This window comes from Hirundo rustica, chromosome 18, assembly GCF_015227805.2.
Source record: "Hirundo rustica isolate bHirRus1 chromosome 18, bHirRus1.pri.v3, whole genome shotgun sequence".
Classification (NCBI taxonomy): Eukaryota; Metazoa; Chordata; class Aves; order Passeriformes; family Hirundinidae; genus Hirundo; species Hirundo rustica.
Window position 1 is genome coordinate 2844137 of NC_053467.1, and position 18059 is coordinate 2862195.

The 18059-nt window shown below is 50.8% G+C and overlaps 2 protein-coding genes across 2 annotated transcripts in view; one reads left to right on the forward strand and one right to left on the reverse strand.

The window, feature by feature from the left end:
- The window catches only part of OGFOD3 (2-oxoglutarate and iron dependent oxygenase domain containing 3), a 49994-nt gene extending 41505 nt beyond the window's left edge, over nucleotides 1-8489 (forward strand). The window contains exons 10-11 of the transcript XR_005703555.2: nucleotides 6320-6493; nucleotides 8374-8489. The gene's annotated coding sequence lies outside the window, so the exon portion shown is untranslated. The remainder of the gene's footprint in view (nucleotides 1-6319; nucleotides 6494-8373) is intronic.
- Nucleotides 1193-10731, reverse strand: LOC120761107 (urotensin-2 receptor-like). Its single transcript, XM_040082001.2, has 2 exons — nucleotides 9511-10731; nucleotides 1193-1410 (listed from the first exon to the last, which is right to left on the reverse strand). The coding sequence occupies exon 1, from the start codon at nucleotides 10662-10664 to the stop codon at nucleotides 9561-9563; it is 1104 nt and encodes a 367-aa protein (XP_039937935.1). The 5' UTR covers nucleotides 10665-10731; the 3' UTR covers nucleotides 1193-1410; nucleotides 9511-9560.
- Between the last annotated feature and the right edge of the window lie 7328 nt (nucleotides 10732-18059).

The following is an 18059-nucleotide window of genomic DNA, read 5'->3' on the forward strand; positions in this document are numbered from 1 at the left end:
GGGGGTGGGCAGGGAGCCTGCTCAGGACAAGAAAGAATTACTTTTGTCTTGACTGGGAAAGAAAAACAACCCTCAACCCTATGAAGTAAAGTGGATTAATCTTTTAAAATGATAAAACTGCAAAGACAGATGTACCAGTCTCAGTGAGGAGGTGGAAGGTGGAGCCACCAGCAAAGGAAAAGCTTCTTAAATCATCCTCCTGTCTGTGCAGACATGACTCCTCAACTGGAGCTGAAGGATTTGCTTCTAGAGTCACACTTGCAGGAGCATGCCCACTTTCTGATTAGGTTGTGGAAATCAGCAGAGGCTTCTGCCTTCTCTGTGGGCAACCTGAAACAGCCCTGAAATCCAAGAGGTGAGAAATGTCCCCAAAAGCCTTGGGATTCCCACTGGGGGCTCACAGAATGTGAGCTGTGGAGCAAAGGGTGGAAGCAGAGTCCCTGGGAGAGGTTACAGCTTATTGCTGAGGAGGAAATGGGACACAAAGAAGGGACAGAACAGAAAACAAACCCCATGAGGTTAAATAGGAACAGCAGAGAGAGCAACATGGCAAAACCAAACACATTTCCACCAAGCAAATAACCTAAACATCACCTTTGATCCATGATCTTTCTGCTCAAGCTCTTCTCAGCTCAGGCAGGGGATTCCATCTGTGGTGGGAATGCACATTGCAAAGGCAGACCCTGCTTTGGGGTCTGGAATTACACACAGACCCCACAGACTGCCTCAGACACACACCTGGGAGCTCTCCTGACACAAACATTTACTGAAGAATGTGACAGAAGACAAAAGTGTCCATTGAGATGCTGCTTTGAAGCCTTTTTCCAAGCTCCAAGCTAACATGCTCGTGCCAGCCAGCTTCTCTCTTTCTTCCTGTGCCCTGACACTCGGAGAGGGGCAGGGACATCCCATCCCTGCTGCCCCACGCTGCCCCTGGGACTCCTCACCCTGCTCTGAGAGGGTTTGGAGTGAAGTTGGAGGCTCCTGTTGATGCCTTGGGCAGGCTGAGGTGGAACAGAGACTGCACAGAGCTGGAGAATAAAGGAGATATTTATTAAAAGGCCTTTAGGACACACCTTGCTCAGGACAAGAGCCTGGCCAGGGCTGCACCCAGGGTGCACCCAAAATGGGCACAAAATGGACAAAGGGTCACGAGGTCTCACACTTGGATCGGTTTTGGTCCATTTGCACTTTGGGGTTGAATTGTCCAATTCCAGCTCCAGGCTGTGAGGTCCCATCCTTCTTGTTCCTCCCTCCAGCCACCGCTGTTTGTGCTTTTGGGGCTGAAAACTTGTCCCAGTTGTCCTTGGTGTGCATCAGGAAAAGGATTTGTTTTGTGTCGCTGCTGTGTGCAGAGAGCTGAGTGACCCTGAGTGTGAGCTCAGACCTGCACCCTGGGCAGCGCAGAACCTGAAATACATGAAATTAAAACTGAAGGTGTTGCTGTAGAGCCCAGGTTTGCTGTGAGCACAGCAAACAGGGCAGGAAGGGAGGAGGGAGGTGCAGGAGATGTGGCTGGGACTTGGCTGCTCCTGGAAGGGACAGTGGCTGTCAGAGCAAGGGCAGGTTCTGCACAGAGGTGCTGGCAGGAGGGGAGATGTCCCCAGACTGGGGCACGAGCTGTGGGGTGCCCATCTCCTCCCCCTGCATTCCCCTCACCAGGGGTAAACCTGATTTCCAGAGGCAGCCTGGAGATGATGCAGCATTGCCTTCCTCAGGCTACTCTCAGCCTAGAGCCATTTCTCTGTGCTCTCATCACTGAGTAATTCAGGGTGACACACCCAGGATTTCACCTCTGTGTTTTGCAGGGAGTGTGGCTGTCAAAGCCCTTCTCCCCACACCTGAGCTCTCTCCCGTGCTGCTTCTGGACTGTGAACACAAGAACTGGAACCGGGGGATACAAACACCTTCCCCATACCATGAAGTCGTAGATTTAAAGATTTTTTCTTGTCTTTTATTGGACTAAACCCAAAACTTGATTTTTTTTTTCTGAATAACAGAGATAGACACCAAATACCCCAGAGCACACAATGCTCAGGAGAGAAAATATTCTCTTATATGGGTGGAGGTAAAAGCCCAAGTGATGCTCCAGCCCTGTCCCCATCCCTCCACTGTGGTTCCTCCCCACTTAAACGAGAACTGCAAGCTTTAACACTGGGCACTGTAGGATGTGGGGCTTCACTTTCTCATCTGGCCTAAAAGAAGCTGCTGCAAGGATTGGAGCAATGCTTTGAAGTTGGAGGGACATTTTCCATAATAAACTTGCCTTTGTATTAAAAAACCCCAACACACGAAAGCAGCCAAGCAAAGTTAGTCGGTTATTTCCTCTGCTTCTGTTGCTGGGAATTAATTGTGCTGTGCCTCAGGCAGGCAGAGGTTCCTCGACAGATTTAATCATTCTAAAAGGATGCCAGCAGCAAAATGACAGGGAGGGTCTGTTGTGTTTAGCAGCCAGTAATGAGCGGTGGGATAATTCTCTCTGTCCAGCCTCCCCTGCTCGGGTAACGTGCTCTTACCTCCCCTGATCCCAGTGCTCCCGGGAGGTAAAGAGGGGATTTTGCTTCCCTGCACATCTCCTCCAATTGTTCCTCACCCAGGAAGGTTTTACAGAGGTTCTGCTGCACTGAAATGATGGTGTTTCGATCAGAGGCTCATTTCAGCCGTGATCCCAGCCGGGCACAAGTGCTGAGGCCGGGGCTGAAGGAGCATCTGCACTGCCCAGCTGCCGTAAATCAAAAGCAGAGAGGTCCTGGTCCACGCACATTTCCTCTGGCTGACCATGAATAGCTGCCCTGAACCCTAAGTTATCCCTGCAAGGAGATCCTTGCCCTTCATTCACAGCATCTCTCACCCAGCAGCCTCCAAACCCGGCACACACAACAGAACACCTGCACAGACACCGGGAATGCCACTGCTGTTTTCTAGGAAATGAGCAGCAGCACAAGACCGAGTGATTTCCCCCCGGGGTCATTTTCTAGGAGGATCCAGGAGTTGTGAGCTGCTCTGTTTCAGTGAATGCCTCTGCTCAGCCTCCACAGGCGGCTCTGACATCAAACCCTGCTGAATCTCTCCTGCCTCTCATTCACCCTCTTGTTCTAAGCCCGAGTTACCAACACCACAAAAGCTTCTGGGGCAGAAGCCTCTGGGTGCCCAGCTGCAGGTGAGGTGAAGGAAGGTAAATAAATGCACCTGGCTGCAGGCAGGGGCTGCAGGCTCCTCCAGCATTCCTGCTCCCAACCCTTCACCTGGACGCTGCTTTCAAAACCTGGGGCTCCAGCTGATGTTACAATAACGCCATTTCTGTAAACACATTGCCTTCTACGGTGTTAAATGAAAGAAATAACCCACCTGCTTCAAAGAAAAAGGAGAAACTGGATTGAGAACCTGTGGGGTGACTGGGATTTTTAGTGCAGTGCTGGGGGCTGGCTGCTCCCCACAGGGAGGAGGCTGGGGGAGCCTGGCACGGGAGCTGGCGCTGCCCCCTGCCATGCCCAGCTTGTCTGGTGGGACCTGCGTCTCCCAGGAGGTTTAGGTGCCCTCTCTGCACATGCTGGTGCTGCTGCCTGTCCCCTTTCAGCGTTACTCCATTAGAGTTCATTTACCTGCCCCATTCTTGCAGGTTTTTGAAAGCTAGGCTCAGTGCAGCCAAGAGTAAGCGCTCTGCAGTGCCTTTCCCTGAGAGGCTTCTTGCGAGAGGCAGCCTTGTGCTTCTCAAATGTCAAGCTGATATTTAAAAGAATAACAGAGGAAGAGGGCTGGGAGTTTGATGGACGTCCAGGAGCACACAGATGAACTGTCTCTAACAGGCTGTGCTCATGGACACACCACATTTAGCTTCAGGAATCTCCCTTGCTTTGTTTGGATGGAGTCGTGTTTGGTTCTAGTTAAGGATTCAGGAGCTGAATTCAAGATCCTAACAGGAATGCACAAGGAAAGACTAACAGCATCTCAGAGAGAGAGAGATTGGCCAAAACAAGCTGGAACAGACCTGGCAGATTTTACTTCTTCAGCATTAGCATGGCTCTGGTTTGAGAGCTGCTCCCTCTGCCAAGAGTGGCTGATAACTGCTGGTGGTTTGATGGTGCACAAACTTATTTACTGCTTCCCTTCCAGATATCTCAATGGAGGGGTCTGGGTGGGATCGTCTGCAGTATTGAAGCTCAGCCTTTTTAAATAAATGCTTTAATGAATGCTCTTTAACTCTTCACCCCGTCTCTCACTGTAGAAGCATTTCTAGTGCTCACCAAAATGTTTCATTTAAATTAAAATTTATGTTATAAATGGAGAGAGCCAGAAAAGCAGAGCCCAAAAACCAGAAGACTTCTACAGGATTCATTTCTCCCTTTCCTCTTTCAATTCTCCCCTTCTTGTGTGGGCGACCAAAGTAAAGTGATGCTGCAGTTTTCCTTTTGATAAATTCCATTGGGAGCATTTTTTTGGGGGGGGTCAAGATGGCTCCAGTTGTGACCACAGATCACAAAGCTCAGCTTTGACCATTCACATTTGTTAAATTGAAATTAGTCTCCCCCAAAGGTGATAAATGCCACACCAGAAACTCAGTGTGAGCAGAAAGCTGCATTCTTGGGCAGAAACATTTATGATTAAACCCCCCCCCCCATTTTGATATATGTCGCATTTAAGATTTTAATATACCTATATATAGTATAATATTAACACATTAATATTCGCCATTAATTATTAATAATTTTATATTAATATTTTTATTTTAATTAAATGGGGAGGGGTTTTGGCTGAAAAATTTTGTGTGTCTGACAGAAGCTGGTCGCATCCCAGAGGTTTGGCTCTGTCCTCCATCTGCCTCCACAAAGCTCAGCCCGAGCCATCCAACCCCTCCCAACACTTTGCCACCAACTGACGCATCCTTCCTCCCTGCTCTGCTTTAGACACATTCCCAAAGAAGGGCAAAAATCTCATATAATGCTAATAACAATAACTTTACAAGGTACTTACACCCTGCGAAGCTGTGGCTACCGTTTTGAAGGCAAAGCAATTTATTTCTCATCAGCCACAGTAATTAACTCAGCATCCCCTCAGGAAAAAAAAAAAACCAACAAAAAACATAGAAACTAACAGCAAACCCCAATATTATCAGGCAGAAAAAACAAAAAATCAGCTGGGCTAAACTGGAGTTAGAAACACTCTGGGTGCTCCCTTGGGTGCTGGCTGGGAGGATGCTGTGCAAAATGACAGGAATGGAGTTAGTCTGGGTTTGGCACAGGAAGAAACACGGCAGAGGAAAGTCAGCTCCTGGACGTGGGGTTTTATCTTCTCTTCCCCTCCAGATGCCAAAGTAATCTGCTTTAAAGGGATAAAATGCTCTGGTGTAGCTGCCTTGTGCTGTGGTTCGGGGCAACCTCTCTGTTTTAAAGCCTAGAAATAAAAAGGAAATTTTCTTCCTGAGCCCTCGGGATGGGAATTTGCTGCTGCCACCAGAGGGACTCCGAAATGCGACGGAAAAGCCGAGTGTCCTCAAGGCAGCCAAACTCCTGGCAGAGCTTCCCGGATTTCTGGGGCTGCCCTGAGGAGTTCTCTACATTTTCCGTGCCCAGGGCTGGCCTCTGAAGTGAGTTTTATGTGCTTTTTTCTCTCATCATCCTGGTGATTATGAATAGACTATGAACATATTATGAACGTATTATGAATACATTATTAATATATTACAAATAGGTTATGAATAGATTATGAATATATTATAACAGATTATAATAGATGATGAACTCTGTCATCCCTCCCGTTCCCCAGAGTCAATCCCACTGTGCATCTTGCAGCTCAAGGTGCAAAATGCTCACCAAGTCCCCCTTCTCTTTTGATGGCTTCCCTGGTGTTCAGCCACACACCAAGCACCAAGCCTGACTGCTGAAATAGGAGTTAAAACCTTAACGATTTGCCTGTGCTCATGAGGGAGTTGTAACGTGGGGCTCTTGAGCTTTTATTGCAAATTTGTCTTTTGAAAGTGGGGAGAAAGATGATTTTTAAAAAAGTGACTGAAGGTAAAGGCTGCAAAAATTCCAGAAGGTTCAGATCTCCTGTGTGTCTGATGGAGACAGCCATTCTCATCTGCCCCACAAAGGAGTGTTCTCTGTCTTGTCAAGTAAAAGTGGAAAAGTTGCCAATGCTGCAGCAGCTCCCATCTGAGAAGGAGATCCCACCATAAAGGAAAGGGAGAGCACTCAGAGCACTCAGGGTGAAACTGCTTTTCTTTCCCAGTCTGAGTTGGGGTTTTTTTTGTTATAAACCCCAAAATCCTAATGGGCATTGGAAAAAAAATCTTTAGGGATTTTTCTTTTCTTTCTTGTAGAGCATGTATGGAGTTTTGCAGTGACAGCCTCTGCCCCAACAAGAAAAACGCCGCTGCCTTTCCTAAAATTCCCTAAAAATGGAGAAGCATCTGTGTCACTGAACCTGCAGCAACATTTCATTTATAATAAAAAACACCCAAAGCATTAAGAACCACAGGACTACCATGACTGAGGTATGACAAGTGACCCTGGGGTACACAGAATTTGATTTCCCGGGTTGCAAAGTAGCCACAGTAAAACAGCTTTCAAGGAACTCTCCTCCTGTTGTTTCTCAGTTACAGCCCCACTGACTTTCCCTGAGATGCTTCAGATTTACCTGGGGGAGAGAGGAGCAGCGCTGGGATGGGGTGAAAATCTCGAGCAGTGACAAATGTTACAGAGTCCGGAATGGGTTGGGTTGGAGGGGGCCTTGGAGATCATCCAGTTCCACGCCAGCCATGGGCAGGGACACCTTCCACTGTCCCAGGCTGCTCCAAGCCAGGGATCCAGGGATCCAGGGGCAACCACAGCTGCTCTGGGCACCCTGTGCCAGGGCCTCACCAACATCACAGGGAAGAATTTAATCCCAATATCCCATTTAATGCTGCCCTGTGCCAGTGAGAAGCCATTCCCTGTGTCCTGTCCCTCCATCCCCTGTCCTGAGTCCCTCCCCAGCTCTCCTGGATCCTTCTCCTCTCCAGGTGAGCACCCCCAGCTCTCCCAGCCTGGCCAGAGCAGAGAGGCTCCAGCCCTTGGAGCATCTCCATGACCTCCTCTGGGCTCTCTCCAGCAGCTCCAGGTCCCTCTGATGTTGGAGACCCCACATTTGGAAGCAGCACTGCAGGCTGGGCTCACCAGAGTGGAGGAGAGGGGAAGAATCACCTTCCCTGACCAGCTGGGCACTGTTTTTGGAATATCCAGATTTTGCCTTTTGTTTGGATGCCCCTCCATCAACCCTTTGATGTTTAGTGCCCCCACCATGTGGCACAGGAAGCACAGACACAGACACTGCTGCTGACACCGAGCAGAGGGACAGAATCTCTTCAGGGGCCTGAGAGGTGTCTTGGGAAGCGCATCCCAAATGAGCTCTCTCTGCTCATCCCCACGTTAGCTTACAACTGGAGAGCACATCTGCTCTGCATTTTCACCCTTGGGGTTTTTTTCCTATGCAGAACTCCTTTTCAGCTTCCTCCTCTTATTAATAATTGTGGGTTTAAGCTGTTCAGCTTTTTATTATTTTATAAAATACAAAGTCCCTAAAACTCTTTTTTGATCCCTGTCCAGCTCATGGGATGCAGCCATGCCTGGCTCTGCCAGGACTTCTGTCCAGACACACTTTGCACATGAAATTCATATCCCAGCCTACCCAAAACACCTTCTGAGTTCAGTCTTACCTTCTTAATTCTTATATGGGAGTGACTTCCAGCCTCAGAAATGGGAACCAAAGGAAAAGTAACAATGAGTTTAGAATGAATAATTTAAAAATCGATTAATTTCTGAAAAGTTGCTCTGAAAATCTGCCGAATCCTGCTCTCCCTGCCAGTTCCCAACGTGAATTGTGTGTTAGCTCCCCTTTTTTCAGAAAGAGTGGACAACATAAGGACTATTTACGATGCCCAGCTTGGAGCCTGTGCAATGCTGGAATATGACAAACGTGATCACCGGGGTTTCAAAGACAGTCCCGTGGTTAAAAATAATATGGGCACAGCGAGTTACTGATTCCCCTGCTCCCCAAAAAGCATCCCAGGAGAATGCTGACTCCAGCACAGCCACACCTTCATCCAGCCTGTGAATTTCTGTTAGCTGAGTGCACAAAATCCAGCGTGTGTCTCTGTGCCTGCTCTCTGCGGTGCTGGCACTCGGTGTCTCTGCACGCCCTAAAGTTTGCTTTGGGACACGAGGGGATCACCCAAGGACACGGGAATGCAGGGTGACTCTGCTCAGGCACATGAGGGTTGGAGTAAGTCATGAAAAAGTGGGAATGACAGCTCCTTGCACTGCTGCTGCAGCTGAGCTCCCCGGGCATCGCCGACAAGAGTTTGTGCAACTCATTCTGTGCTTTGCTTATCCCCAGAGTCTGCCCCAGAACAAGAAAGAAGAATATTGAACCCAACTTCATCCCCACAGCTGGAAGCCATAGCAAGTGCCCTGATAAACACAGCGCCCTGAGCTGGGTGAAGAGAGACCAGGCGAGGGGAAACCTGAGGAGGGTCCATTTTTAATAAGCGTTTATTTATAAACGGACACTTTACAATTGTTACAGGCATCTCCAGGATCTGTGGTGAAGGTTTACTGTGAGATGCCAAGCAGGGAGAAAACGAGCAGAATACATTGAGGCAAAACGGTTTCGATCAAATGTCGTGAGAAAATTTGTCTTTTTTTATAATGATTTCCGTGACATGGGATTCAGTCATTTTTCTTAGAGCCTCAGGTCTTTGAGTGATAGGATTATAAATAATTTTTTATTTCTTCCAAGGTAAATTTTCAGGTCTGTCAAGCTGTGTTGACTTTTAAGAAAAGGACCAACTTTTTCAAGAACAACAACAACAAAAAAATCAGTGGCAAATTCAAACCACCTTAGGTAGAAACCTTAAAAAAATTACAAGAGGTTGGGTTTTTGGTGTTTTTTTTTTTTTTTTAAGTAATCCTGTGGTTTCTGACAGCTTACCTGGTGGTTTTTGAATGCTTGGAGTTCAAAGTGCTGCTGCAATGAATTTTAAAAGAGAGACTTTAAGCTTGATAGAACAGTAGTGCACCGTAATGTAACAGGAAATAGGAAAAAGGGCTTAAAAGTCTCTTTACACACTCCAAAAACAGACAAGGGTAACACACAGGGCCGGCAGCTCAATTAAGCGACACAGGGCAATTTCAGATTTCTGCAGCTCTGAGCCAGCTGTAGCCCCAAGACAGCACTGAGAAACCACACGGCAGAAAACGGCGCGCGGAGCTGGAGCCGAAACTCGGCCAAAGCGCAGAAACAGTTCGTGGCAGGACCGATCAGAGCATCCACCTCATCTTCTGCACCCCAAACCCTGCAGGATTTGTCCCGGACCGCCGCTGGCTCCCGGCAGGACCCCCCCAACCAGCCCTGGGCCGGGTGGAAATGCAGCCTCATCTCGCGGCATCGGGGTTCGCTCGCCCCTCGCTGTAGAGACAGCACCAGAAAGGAGCTCGGAGATCCCTCCGGGGCTCGGGGGTCCCAAAGCCCTACCTTGGCCGGGCGCTCTGCCGGTCCTGCGTGCTGGCAGCGCCTCCTCTTCCTCACTTGTCCTTCAGCGTGGCCATGCCCAGCGCCTCGGAGCTGTAGTCGTACTGGTTGCTGGAGGACATGGAGCGGCCCCAGGAGCACTGCAGGTTGGAGCCCCTCTTGCGGAAGGACGACGTGAACCTGTAGAAGTTGCGGTGCCTGTTGCGCAGGTACTCCCGGTAGTTTTTGGTGAGCAGGGTGTAGAGGAAGGGGTTGATGCAGCTGTTGCTGTAGGTCAGGCAGGTCACCAGGTAGTTAATGCACTTTTGGGTTTGGGTGGTGAGCTGCAGGGAGCTGCTGTAGAGGCGCACCAGCTGCCAGATCCAGAAGGGCAGGAAGCAGGCCCAGAAGACCAGCACGATGCTGAAAATCATGATGAGGACCTTCTGCCGGGGGGATCTCTTGCTCTTCTCCTTGTGGGGGGGGTTCCTCTGCGACTCCAGGTAGGTCCTGGCCAGGCGCGTGTAGAGGAAGCCGATGATGATGCCCGGGGCCATGATGCTGGTGCTGAAGAGCACGGTCAGGTAGGTCCGGTAGGCGTCCACGCTCCAGGTGGGCGCGCACATCCTCTTCACCTTGCCCTCCGCCTTGCCCCCCTCGGTCAGCGTCACCATCAGCATCATGGGCAGCGTGAGCAGCAGCGACACCGACCACACGACCCCCGCCGTGACCTTCCGGTAGCCCCGCGACCGCTTCAGGGTGTCCAGGGGCCGGGTGACGGCCAGGTAGCGCTCGGTGCACATGAGGGTGAGGGTGAAGATGCTGGCGTGCATGGTGAGCAGGTCCAGGCTGAGCAGGATGCGGCACCCCAGGTCCCCGAAGTACCAGTCCTGAGCCAGGTAGGTGCAGACGATGAAGGGGATGGTGGAGAGGTAGAGCAGGTCGGCCAGGGCCAGGCTGACGATGGAGCTGTACATGGGGGCGGCGCAGCGCGCCGAGTGGCACATCACCACCAGCGTGTAGACGTTGCCGGCCACCCCGGCCACGTACATCACCGACAGCACCGTCCCGAAGGCCGAGGGGATGAGCAGGGGGCCGCCCCCGGGGCCGGCCCCGCCGCTCGCCGCCGCCGCCGCCGTCCCGTTGTCCCCCGCCGCCGCCGTCCCGTTGGGCTCCATGGGCGGCGGCGGCGGCCCCGGCACCGTCGCACCGGCCCCGGAGCTCCCGGCCCCGGCGGCGGCCGCTCCGCCCCCCGCGGGAGGCAGGGCGGTACCGGGCTGCCCTCGGGGGAAGGGGAAAGGGAAAGGGGGAAGGGGAAGGGGGAAGGAGGAAGAGCCGCCCCCGCCCCGCCGGGGCTCCCCTGCTCCGCGACCGCGGGGACCCCCGCCTCGACCCCCGCCCGGCCGGGGACGGGAGCGCTCCGGGAGAACCGAGCCCAGCTCAGACCCGGCGGGGACACTGCGGAGAGCGGCTCCCCGAGCCGGGAATGGGGCTCCGAGAGCCGGGAACGGGGCTGTGCCCTCCGGGAACGGGGCTCCAAAAGCCGGGAATGGGGCTCCGAGAACGGGGAACGGGGCTGTGCCCTCCGGTAATAGGGCGCTGCCCTCCGGGAATGGGGCTCCTCCCGCCGGGAACAGGGCTCTCCTCGCTGGGAATGGGGCTCCAAGAGCTGGGAACGGAACTCCTCGAGCTTGGAGCGGGGCTCCAAAAGCCGGGAACGGGGCTCCAAAAGCCGGGAACCGGGCTCTCCGTTCCCAGGATGGGGCTCTCCGTGCCGGGAGCCGGGCTCTCCGTTCCCAGGATGGGGCTCTCCGTGCCGGGAACCGGGCTCTCCGTTCCCAGGATGGGGCTCTCCGTTCCCAGGATGGGGCTCTCCCCGCCGGGGTCGGGCAGCGTCTGCCTGCGGGAGCCGCCTGGAAAGTTTTCCCGGCCGCTCCGCTGGAATGTGGCGCTTCCCTCCCGCGGTGGCACCGCTGGCGGTGAGGCTCGGCACCTCGGCACCTCAGGCAATGAGGTGACAGCGGGAGAGCCAGAGGCAGCCGCGCTCCGCAGCTGCTCCGCGCAAAGCGCTCCAGATGCGCTCGGAGAGAGGCGGAGGTGGATGGCGAACCCGGGCTGAAACTGCCTCCTTTCTCCCTGGAAATAGCTCGTGTTTTGAATTTTACCCGGACAAGCGCGACGATGCTGTCATAAGATTTAGAATTCGAGCTTCGGTGGCGGCTGGTTCTTCTGAAGAGGGGGAGGCACAGGGTGGGATGAATGTGAGGTTCACAGAGACAACTTTTCCCCTCAGGCAAGAAGTCTGGGGGCAGCTGCAAAATCAATAAGCACCTTGCATTTCCATCTTATTTTAGAGAAAACAGAGATAGGGCAGTCCATAGTCAAAGGACAACTTTCCAAGGGTAGCAGAATGCTGTATTCCCTCAGCTGCCATTGATTTCCAATAGGAATTAACTGGCTTTTATGCCTTCAAACATTTCCATTTAAACCAGAGTGCTAAAATGACCGATATATGTTTGTTTGCTTGTTTTAACCCCTCCTGAGAGTGCTTTTGTGCAAACTGCTGTCTAATTCTCTGTTCCACGTTGTGAAGAAATTCTTGTTGACTTGTAGGAGCAGGATTCAGCCCTATAAATATATTGTCTTGAGTACTCGGTTGTAATCTGCAGTGAGGTGAACACACACACAAATACAACCCTGCTTTCCTTCCTGGTGCTGCTCATCAGCGTTCGTGTCTCTCCCCAACACTCTCCATCAAAGCTCTGCTCAATAAAGGGCTGCCTCAAACATGGTTTGCATGCTGGTGAGGGAGAAGAAACCAAAACAAATTATTTTCAGGCCCGGGGGGTTACTTTATCAGATTCAGCCACAGCACCGGCAGGGTTCAGATCCAGGAGCTGCGGTGGAATTCACTTTTCTCTGGAAGTTTGGACTCTGCCCCGTGCCAGCGCCCTCAGCAGCCCCTCGGCAGCATTCCTGGGCGGCAGCTGGACGGAGCAGCTGGGAATGCAGGCGGATGCTTCACCGGGCCCAAATCCTGCCTGCACGGCACTCGAGGGGATTGACTGCCACAGACCTCAAGTGAGATCCGGATTTGGCACGAAGAGATCATCGCCAAGAATTAGGTTGCATGCAACTTTTGCCGTCCCATCTGCCTTTTGGTTTGAGGTTGTTCTCTCTCTGGTTTTTTATCTGTCTTCATCTAGTGGCCAGGGCAGAGGGAAAAAAGCAGAGCAGATATTTTGTTTTCTGCTGTGTTACCTGATTTGGTTTGGGCGATCACACGAGGTCTTAGAGGTAGGCAGAGTAATGCCTTCTTCTAGATAATTACTTCATCTGTTTAATGAACACTTAATTTCAACTTCTCAGTCTTCCTTCCAGCACAAGAATATTTCATTAAGAAACACCAGAAACACCAGGCTTCAGTGAGCCTGAGAGACACTTGTTTTCTTGAACATGTAGGATACTCACACATATCCATGGGAACTTGGTCCCGTTAAACTCTTCAAAAATAGTTTGTTGCCTGACGTTGTTCTGCAGTGCAGCAAAAGCTGTTCTCTGGACAAAAGGCACTTCTGCTCTCACCATGCCCTGAGCCTCTTCTGCACACCCACAGGCATTATCAGAGCACTTCTTGTCGGGTGGAACCGGGCCTGGAGCGTGTGAGAGCTGTGATCAATCACAATTAAAGGGGGGACGATGCAGGAGTCTGGAATAGTGATGTTTCCCGTTTGTCTGTGTACACAAGGAACACATCTTTCAGCCGTGTGGGTGACAAGTTACCAGAAGAAGTGGTGAATTTTCCATTTCTCCAGTGAAGTAAGGACTGCAAGTGCCTTTCTGGAAGGTGAATTTTAATCAAACAGGAAGAGGGAGCTCAGCGTATGATTAATGTCAGAGTAAATCTGCAGGGACTTGCACACAAAGCCAAGTCATCAAGGATCAAATTGTCTTATGAACCTCAAGATCTGTTACTCCCTAAGTGGTTTTCTTGTAATGTTCTAAAAAGTATTGGTATGAAAATGCTAAAAAAACATAGAATCATAGACTCATGGAGTCACAGATTGGTTTGGGTTGGGAGGGACCTTGGAGCCCATCCAGTGCCACCCCCTGCCATGGGCAGGGACACCTTCCACTATTCCCAGGTGGCTCCAAGTCCCATCCAGCCTGGCCTTGGACGCTCCCAGGGACGGGACAGGCACAGCTGCTCTGCACAATACCTGGCACGTGTACTTCAGGTGCAAAATTTCCCCTCTGGAGCCGTGGGTGGCTCGTGCTGAGCATACCCAACATGTTAAAAAATAACTCTGGGTGGCCTTTTATTCTCTGCCTTGAACAGAACCTTTTTTCAGGTGCTCAGCACCTAATTTTAGATCTTCCTAACACGTTTTTCTGCTTGTTAGGAAGCAGACAGCAGCAGTCTCCGTGGTGAGGGCTGTTTGAGCAGCCATGTCCACACTTTTTCTTATAAAGCCCTTGATATTCTCCGTGAATGAGTGGCACTCCTTTGTTTGGCTGTGAAGGTCATGGTGTATATGGTGGGCAGCTGAAGGCTGTTGCCTTGGCAAATTGAAAGGCAGCTCTCCATGCTCCATTCAGCTGTGGCAGGATCCAGACTAAGTGTTGTCCAGGCAGATGAGTGCTTGGAAGCAGAAGCTCCCTGCTAGGCACCAACTTTGTACGTGTTGTCCTCCTGAAGTACCTTCAGGGCGGAATTTTATTGTTGAGAGTGAATTTTGAGTTCGGGAAAGGGAGCGTGTGAAATGATGTGTCCTTGATGTGAGCTTTGGGGGCAGGTGCTGTGGAGGGCAGGTCCAGCCTTTGGCTGGGTTTGATTTGATTGTACAAGTCCTGCCTGGCCAGGTGGGCACTGGTGTTTCTCGTGGTACTCTTGTGCCCAGTCACCACATGGATGATCCTCTTCCCATCAGAAGTTCAGGGAGTGAAAAGACTCAACTGATCACTTGCCAAAGTATCAGGGAAGTATTTTGCTTTGGCCAGGTTCAGAGGGGTCCTGATAGAGTATCCCAGTGGGAAGGGCAGAGGATGGGATGTCTCTGGAGAAGCCCAGGGCTGAGGTTTGTTAGATCCCAAGCAGCACGTGCTGTCAGATGAGATCTGTACATTCATTTCTTAATCCCAGACTTGGAGGCTCAGTTATCATCTGTCGGTGCAGAGCCTGCCAGTGGAATGTATCTGCAGGGGAAGTGGATGACAAAGAGGTATTGGAAGCAACTGCAGCTCCGTGTCCCAGGGACGGCCAGGCACTGATGTGGCTGTGCTGCTGACTCCGTAGCAGATCCTTCTCTCAGGTTACCACCCACTGGTGCATAATCCCTGCAGCTTGGCCCCCGAACCTCATCGGTGCAAAGTCGGTGCTCTGCAACGTGCACAGGGCCTTGTTGCTCTCTGCAATTGTTTCTGAAGCAGTCATCACTCAGGTGCAGGGGATTATCCGAAAGCTTGGAATGTGCTTGCAGCACTCCTGAGCTGCACAGATATGAGGAAGAGCAAATGTGATCCCCAACTTCTGAATGTGTTGTTAACCTCTATATTTACATCTGTCCTACAGAGTTGAAAATGCCCTTAAATTTAAATTTACAGGTACCATTTGTTTCAAAGTTAGAGCTTTCTCCCCTCGCTCAGAGGTTTGAGATGCAAGTGTCCTAGCTCTGGAGGAGCCACTGGAGAGAGCCCTCTGTGAGATCTCTAAAGAGGACCGTGTAACAGGTTCCAGCCAATATTATTTCAGGGATAAAACCCCTCCCAGATAAAAAAGAACATAGGAGGGACTTGCTCTTGTACTTTTAATCACAGCACTCCTGTGCAAGCGCTCCTGATGCCCGGTGAGGACAGCAGAGTGCCTGGCAGGGTAAAGCCTGAGGTGCCACAGGGGGCTGTGCCCGCAGCGGATCTGGCTGGTGGTGGCGGCTCCCTTTGGAGGCAGCTCCAGGCCAGTTACAGGAAGGCACTCCCAGGGTCACTGAGTCCAGTTTCATGTCATTTCAAGTGCCTGTGTGACAGATGTGAGCCCAGAAAAATCTGCTCCTCTCCTCTCGTGCATCCAAAGCCATCAAACACCTTTGGAGTGCTGCAATAAGCCTGAGACTTTCAGTACTGAAGATTACACCTGAGAGAGAACGGCGGCCACAGGAACAGGTGAGGAGATCAAAGGTTTTGTCCTTGCTTTTTGCAGAAGATAAAGGGTGCAAATTTCCTGCTATTACAGGGACTTTCAGCCGCTCTGGATTTTTAGGATCTTCTCCTTGTGTTAAAGTGTTTGAGATCATTTTACAATGGAAAAAAATACATATTAACAACCCCGAGTCATTTCCTGCAGAAACTCAAACCACTACCATTACACTTAGATGTGAATTCTTTCTCCTCCCCTGAAAGACAGAACTGTACACTGAAAAAAAAAAAAAAAAAAAAAAAAAAAAAAAAAAAAAAAAAGAGAGAGAGAAAATCCTTTTCCTTTACCATGCATGTGAGTGCAAAGGAGACTGTCTTGGCTCCAGGAGGGGTTTTATTGTTCCACAATACAGCATCTGCACAGCCTGGGCACTGCAGTGGTGGTGCCAAAGAGCTGGCAGAGGTCTGGCCTGGAGAGCACAGGGGGGAGCAGCAGGTTTGATTTGGCAACCTGAGTTACCTTTTGTCTTGCTGAAGGAGCTCTGGGAGTCGCATGCTCAGTGCGGTGTTGCTTTTGGTGCTTGATTTGTTTTCATTCAAGGTGGGAAGGCTTTTGTCCGTATTAAATGGCCTTTTCTACTGATGGAAAAATTAGGGACTTTGTATCTGCGGATTTCTCCCTCAAGGAGGGTTTGGCTCTTCCCACTAAACTCCACTTGGAGTGTGCAAAACCTACAGCATGCTCTCAACTCCAAAACTCAGCCTGTTGTTAATAAAGAGCTTCAGATGCTGGAGACTCTCCCTTACTTCCTGACTTCTGTGATATTTCTTGGTCCACACCGAGCAATTGTCTTCAGGTGAGCAGTGTGCATTTCATGGGAGCTGTGAGAGGCACTGATGGGGATCTGCAAGGATCCAGCATGGTGGAGAGGGAAACTCCTGCACTGCCTTGGAGGAACAGTTAATAGAATTGATGTTGTTTCATACTGGTTTATAAATATAAAAAGAGAAAAGGATGGAAGCCCAAGGAATCTCCTTTTGCCAAAGAAATGATTCCTGGCAAAGCCTCATGCTTTGGTGTCGGGGTCAGAGCTCACTTGGGTCAGTGTGAGCTTTCTCCTGGATTTCAGTGGAGAAAGCCATCGATTACAAACCAAACAAGAACAGAGCTGGCTCCAGCTTTGGGGATGTTTGAACTGAGCGGTGCTTCTGGCTTGGAGGCTGGCAGCACCACGTCCTTTTAAAGGGGGATCATTTAAACTCCTCCAGCAGCAGCCACACTGAGAGCACCACAGAGCAGGGCTGAGAGCTCTCCAGGAGTGCTTGGACTCCTGGCACAGCTCTTGGGCTCAGGGAGGGTGCCTCAAAGCCTCTGCTGAGTCACTTCTCCCCTCATGTCTACCTTCCCTTAGAGGTTTCTTCCTCCTGAACATCTCAAGAACACTTGGTGCAGGTGAGTGTGTTATGCAGAGGAGGAGAGTGCGCTGCAACCCAGCAGCACAGGCCAGGGGATCTCAGTGCCACCCATTTTATCTGTAAGCTGACTCTTGTCTCTGCATTCCACTGCCTCTGGGAAAGCTCAGAACCATTTGTTATATTTCCAGTCTGATGTTTCCCTGGTTTGATTGTGTCAGGGTGTGTGTCAGAGGCTATCAGTGGCAGATGTTGCGGCTGGAGGGGGATTTCAGGCAGTGAAACTCCAGCTGTGTGGGTACCTGTGCCAGCTTTAGTGAGAGCAGTGAAGTCCTCCTGATGATTTTCCATTGCCTTTGGATCAGACTTTGCCTCTCCAGATCTGCATTAAACGTGGTTATAAAAGCCTTGAAATGGAGAGGAAAAGTTTTCTCCTCGTGTTTTACTTCCAGCCCCGAAATTCCCTTCAGAAGAGCTTTGTCCCATTCCTTTCCTCACCCAGGGCTGTGCTGCTGGAGCCCCATGAGCTGCTGGCTGGGCTCTCTGGGCACAGGGGTTTGCTGGAGCCTGGGCTGCTGGCTTTGCTTTGTCTGGAGCTGCCACAGAGTGCCATGGCTCCGTGTCACCAGCTGCCAGCTGTCCCCAAGGGCTCCCTCCTGTCACTGTGCCATTTCCTCACCAGAATGGTGTAGAAAAAACAGAGGCACTGAGAGGAGCAGCGATAAAGGAAACACAGGGATTTGTTTGTTTATTGGAGGGGGGTTTGGGCTAAATTCTTTTAGTTCATGGCTACTTGTAGACAATCAGAAAATCAGTGTTCATAGACTTGAAGCCTTAAGAACTAAGCATGAGGAGTGCAGCTTTTCCCCTGCAGGCTGCAGAGAGCCAGGTACATTTGCAAGTCTTTGCTAATAGGCTTGGATCTAGATCAGCATATATATGTACAATCACTAATATTTCATTACTGAGGACAGCCCACAGCTTATGCCCCTACAGTTTGCCTAGAAAGTGGAATATTTGATCCTCCC